This window comes from Lepeophtheirus salmonis, chromosome 6 (genome assembly GCF_016086655.4).
Source record: "Lepeophtheirus salmonis chromosome 6, UVic_Lsal_1.4, whole genome shotgun sequence".
NCBI lineage: Eukaryota > Metazoa > Arthropoda > Copepoda > Siphonostomatoida > Caligidae > Lepeophtheirus > Lepeophtheirus salmonis.
The window spans coordinates 18,699,202-18,705,554 of NC_052136.2; the positions used below are offsets into that span (position 1 = coordinate 18,699,202).

The window sequence follows — 6,353 nt, forward strand, 5'->3', positions numbered from 1 at the left end:
ATAAACTCTTTTTTAAAATCCTCAGAAACGAAGCCGGCTTCATGACTAAGCCTAATTTTAGAATATGTCAATATAATACGTTTTTGAATTTAAGGATATGTGTATTTAATGGTGAGCTTTCAAGACTATGAGAATCAAGTTCCTTAAATATCCAGAATTTATAATTGCATATTTGTAGGACACGGCTGGTAATAGTATTTTGTATCACAGTAGCTTTGGTCTTGAGAACTACTTGAATTTTGAGTGTGAATAGACATTTTTCAGTTTCTATATATATTTCCAATACAATTTTTGATAGATAAAAGAGACCTCCATTGTATTTCCTCTAATTTTCTAATTTCCTCATTTTGTCTAATGTCAAATTGACAAGAATTTATTCTTTAGATTCAAGAGCTTCATTGACCTTCGATTTAAGAATATCAAAGGAAGATTGACTAATTCTGGATCCCTATCCATATTCGAATACCAGTTTCGAATGTTACTGAGACTAGGTAGGCATAAGTCAAAGATCTTTCCTACATAACTATATGCTTTTGTAGAGTAGAATGACAAAGTCAAAGAAAATACTCGGAGCTCATGTGAGTAGCTACTGCGACTTCCCTTTATACCACTTCCGATTTGCATCCTTCTTAAAAGCTTTTTAGTTTTTTAGGAATGTCAGATATTGTATCATGAATGAATAAAGGCTCTTCTGATAGCATTCTCTTGTATCTCAGGTCTTATAAAACGTTAACCAAGTTTCCTAACTTCTTGGAGATTGTATTCCGTTGACATCTGTGCTTTTTAGAACGGTTTGCAAGCTCGAAAATCATATTTGTTTGCCATTGGAGCTTCTCCTTAATGATTTGAGCTGGTGGGAAAGAATAGGGATGATCCAATTACACATTATCCGTAGCCTCAAAGTTGGAAGGATCTATCTCGAGTCCAGGAGATGGGTTGACCTCTTTAGAAGACCTCCTTGTAGGAGACTTGCATTTTTGATGAGTTATTGCAACTTCTTCTTGAAGCCGAGGTGGGAATGCCTTGAATAGAGTAGGCACAGCCTTTTCTCTCAGCCTCACACCGTCCAGAGTCCAATTGAGGGATTCCGGAGTAAAATGTTCCGAACAAATTTTCGATAACTTTTTGGGAGTAACGTTATTTCGCCTGAGATTCCTTACCCATTGTCTGCACCTCTCTGGATCATTTGTCGGAAAACGATGATATGAAATTTGAATTGCCAGCAGCATACCTATTTTGCAACCAATTGCGACACAAGACATGGTAATCCTCGACTTGTATGCACCGATAATTTGTTTAACTTATTAATGAATAAGTAGTCACTAAAGAGTGTTTCGTATAAATCGGTACTCAAGATGGCTGCTAACAACAGAAGGTTAACTCACTCTTTTTCTCCTTTTTATTCTATAGGTTGTTCATCCAGTTATTATATAGGTCGGTGATCCCCACACGAGCTTTCTTGCACCTCTGCAGTCTCCTTTCCTTCAGAGTGTCCGTCATTGGGGGAAGTGGGGTCCTTGTGTAAGAGGACAACTCCAAGTCATCCTTCACAACCCTCCTGATTGTTCCCTCGTCCACGTCAAACTCGTAGAGGCGATTCATGGATTTTGTGGGGTCCTCCTTGATCTTCTTCTTCAGATACCCCAGAAACTCAGAATCCCTTTCAAGTTGTGTCCACCACTTCCTTCTTTCATTGAGAGGTATTTTCCATCCTTTTTCAAATTGGACACCTCGAAAATGAGGCTCTTGGAGCACTTCATAATGTCAATAATCTCTGCAACGTCAATTTTGGCATCCAAAAGGTCTTACATCCTCTGCCTTTTTGCTTCTTGCTCACTCATGAGGAAAGATTTGATAAAGGATGATTTTTGTTTACTTATGCAGAAAGGACAGGAAATTCGGAATATGCTAGAAAGAATCACAAAACCTCTCTATGTTAGTTACGAAATTAGCATTTGTTAACAGTCCACGTTTTGCTTCCGAACCCTGTATATAATAGAGTTTCTTTGTGTGTGTGTCCTGTATGGATGCCCACATGCTTGGACGTAGGAGGCTTACAATTTACATGGGTGCCTCTTTTTTGCTTGGTCAGGTTAAAACACAGTGCCAATCGGGGGGGGCGGTCATATAAGAGGGGCTTATTCTATACTTCTAATGTAATATTGGATTCAAAGATAAAGTAAAGTTTGTAGAAAATGGTTTGGAAATTCGCTTGAATATAAATTTTTCACATAAAAGTTTATGTTTATTTGAAATATCTGTCATTTTCTGAATAACTTTTCAATTTATTTCATTTTGTTATCTTGTTTTTTGATCAAATGTCAATTTTCAATTTTTAAGAAAGAATACCTCAAAACGATGCATTTTGGACTTAAAAATATATATTCTCTGATATTTATGTTTTTAATTTCCGGACCATTTGATTAGATAATTTTTGTAATATTTGAAAAATGAGACAGTTATCTAGGGGTATTTTTTCGACGACATTATTCCATATTCTATACAAAACTTTTTATATTTTCCTAGTACGAAAAAGATATTGGTAGCTTTTTGTTCCTCTTTACAATTCCAATTAATGCCTTTTACTAATTTTTTGTTCAAAATTAGTAAAAAATAATATAACCATTCAGAAAAGCTGTAATTCAATAAGATACTCAATTAGCAATTTCTGCTATTCTCAATTCCCGTATTATAAGGGATTAAGTCAAAAAGTGCAAACAAATATTGAACAGAGGAAAAAGTGAGAAAACTATATTATTGAATGTTGCAAAGGTCATAATAATATGATAGGAAATAAATTTGCAGGGACTACAAATCAAGACTGAAAGTTGTATGGAGTGCCTAGAACCATTATTAAGCGGAAATACGTGGTTTTTTCTTCGTATTCTGGTGCAAACGATACAAAGAAGTCCAATGTATGAAACATACACACATCATGTTGAAAGAGCCAAAGAGTTTCAAACATTTTTTTCGCCTACGTGAGTAAATAGACAAGTATAAATACAACATGCATTATCATGTAATTCAAGTGCTACTTTTTTGGGTCTCTGACACTTACTTTTCCCAGACATAATTTTGGTGTAACTCTGGGTTTTTTATGCTATCCTGATATAGTGCAATACTCCTACACTGATGCAAGTTTTGTCCATGTATGTTTTAGTTCCAAATACACCGTCCAGATGCTATTTCCAAGGGCCTTGGAGGTTAGACATAGCTGGGGGTCAGCCTGACAAAAAAAAAAGAATGTTGTAGGTGCCATAAGTAATTTCAGGGGGTAAACTTTCTGTACCTTAAGGGGTATTCTGTGGCAGGGTCCTAGAATATATGTAGCACCGACAAAATTACTTTTCCGTCACTAACAATCTTAGAATTTGAAAGTGTATGAGTGTATACGATTTGAGTATCCACCCGGTATAAACACGCGTTTCTGCCTTTTACTTTGATGAAGATGGATGATCTAATTTCTCTAACAAAATAAGATAAATTTTTGTTTTTTTACCTTCACTTCATATTTACGTTTAATATACCTAAGTAAGTATTACGTTATTTCTATATCTTCATATGGTAAAGTTGAAGGTTTTGTAAGTAATGTTCATTACATATGTATGTAAGTATGGAATAAATTTATGAATGTACAATGTCTTTAAACATAAAATGTACTTTTGTTTTTAAATTATGACTCTCTTGAAAGATTCATGAGAATTAGTTTTTTTTTTTTCTTCTTCTAAATATTACATATGACGATGATTACAAACATAACATTTGTATGCACGTGTATAATGTATCTAAGTCATCATTTCGTTATGTTTTTTGTATATTAATTAACTCATTTCCAATGGTCTTATGGTGGCGTAACACTCCACTAACATTCAAAATTAACAGTTTATTTTCTTGTCTGCTGTCGATTTTTCTGTTTTTTCTCCATATCAGTCTTCTGACTCGGCATTACCTCACTCACACAAGAATACCCAAAAGAATATATTTTGTTGCTAGCTGTCAATTCTCTTGTTTCACTTGATAAGTCATGGGTATTTCATAATCTATTCCGTTTGATAAATAAACGAACAAATAGGTTATAATATATTTAAGCTCCGTTTCCAAAAAGGCAGGAATACTATTTTTTGTTGATGGTCCTAGGTAGTTTTGCTTCGTGGAGATTTTACCCCAAGTCATATCCGTCACCTTTTTATTTTCTTATAATATGGGTTGAGAGGCGTCCGCAGGGGCCTGATGCCCCCCTCCCCCATTCAAATAATTTTTGATTTATACCATTAATTTTTTTCCTAAAGATGAATAAATTTTATGAGAAAATTGGGGTAAAAAAAGGTTTTTTTATTAGGATTTATTTTCCAAAAAAAGTATTTGGGACAAATTATGCAGTAGAAAAAAAAATCCAAAAACAAGCTTCCCCAAAAATATATAACTGCCTAGGGTTGGAACTTTTAGGTTGTATCTCGATCTGATCAAAGTTAATAGAAATACACGGTTAGACCATCATGTAATCGGGGTTGCTAGAATTTTCAATCTGATGTATTGTACCGACTGCTGAGCAAGACAGGCAGATTTTGACAAAACACGCAACCACTCATAGTCTATGACGTCTCTATTGCTAGATTTTTCCATTTAATGTATCATACCGTCTGCTCTGCAAGAAAAACAGATTTTGACTCAAACTGCAACCACTCATAAAACTATAACATTTGTCATAATTTCAATCTTAATTCAACATCCCGTGATATCTTATGGAATTCTTTAATTTATAGTTAAGATTTTAGATTCCCAAAAATTGTTATTGAGGCAAAGACTAACTGTATACTTTTGTGTTAATGAGATAACAACGTGAGCAGTATAATTAATCTGATACAATCATATAAAAACATAAAAATCAGCAAATAATTTATCTGGCAAAATCTCCTAGGGCAAAATGATTAACCGCACAAACATAGTTGTCAAAATTACCATGTGTGAAAATGTTTACAGTATAGTTTTTCAGTCACGATATATATATATTAATGTTGAGACTCAGTCTAGCACCGATTTTTTTCGGTTCGGTCTTAAGTGATTTTTTTCTAGACCGATTTGGACCAATTTTTCGGTCCAGCGGTCTCAGACCGTTGAAACTATTTTTTTTGGTCTCATATTTAGGACCTATTTTGATTCGGTCTCACTTTATGGGTCGATTTATTTTCCACAATTTATGAACCGACTTTATTCGGTGTCATATTATGAGAGACCATTTTCATAGGTATTGGACTACTGTTGTTGAGAAGACCATAATTCCACTCAAAGTGGCTCGATTTTAACAAAAGGTACGCCAAAAGATGCACAAAAACAAAAAATATAATTTATATTCGATCATAATCTTATTTTAATCAAAAATAAAAGTTTGGGACTCTGGTTCAGCATTCAAAAACCAAATTTTCTTATAATTTTGGTCGAACATGTCTCAATATATGTTTTCAAACATATTATAAATTTAGGGTGGCATCGTAATGGGACACTTTCAATAAGAGCATTACTTGAGTATGTAGAGCCGCTTTTATAGTATATGTCTACTCATCTTATTCTAATTAATGTTCATAACGTTGATTCGTTGAATTAGACTAAGACATCATCTACTAAAAAAAACCATTATCCGCGAGGTGGTGTGACAGTCTGTAGATGGGAGCCGATATGGAGCCCTTTTGGAACCAGTTCATTAGAGGAATCAAGGGCATCCACTGGATTATCCTATATAATTAAAATAATTCATATATATATATATATGTGTGATGTATGTCTCACTTAGTAACCGAAAAAGTATAGTAAATACTTATTAAAGAAAGCAATTAGGAAGACGATGAGCCAGGTAATATTAGTATGTATCTTCATTAGGGCTTAAGAAGGAACGTGACAAGTTAGCAATGACGATGACGATAAATAAATAACAGGGTCAAACATTTGAAAAATTGCTTTCTATTGACCAAAATCAGTATTTTCACAAGGTCAATTATATGTTGTATTTTTGAGAAAGTCAAAAGGAAGTGCAGGTTTGATTATATTTACATCAAATGGACATAAGCAACAAAAAATATTCTGTATACCAGGAGATTTTAAAATAGAAAATTACCTATTATATAATTATAGTTTATAGTAAATCGTTTTAGTTGAAAATTTTAACATAAATAACCTATTTTTCATTGGCTATCTTTAAGATAGAGTGTTCGTACTAGTATATATAATTATTTCTTTGGGAGGTGGAGGTGATCTTTGTTGTTGGATTTTTTTTTCTTTTAATTCCGAAAATTAAATTTTTTGATATACTGCAGAATTGGTCCGAATGACCATCTTTTTTTTATTTTAGAAAAGACATA

At 33.5% G+C, this 6,353-nt stretch overlaps 1 protein-coding gene across 1 annotated transcript; it reads right to left on the minus strand.

Annotated features, from left to right (window-relative positions):
• Positions 1–878: 878 nt before the first annotated feature.
• LOC121119458 (THAP domain-containing protein 1-like) lies at positions 879–1,262 on the minus strand. The gene has a single exon (XM_040714118.1). The coding sequence runs from the start codon at positions 1,260–1,262 to the stop codon at positions 879–881; it is 384 nt and encodes a 127-aa protein (XP_040570052.1).
• Positions 1,263–6,353: the final 5,091 nt, after the last annotated feature.

Excerpts from the sequence above, each read along its gene's own strand:
- LOC121119458 (XM_040714118.1), bottom strand. The coding sequence starts at position 1,262 with ATGTCTTGTGTCGCAATTGGTTGCAAAATAGGTATGCTGCTGGCAATT.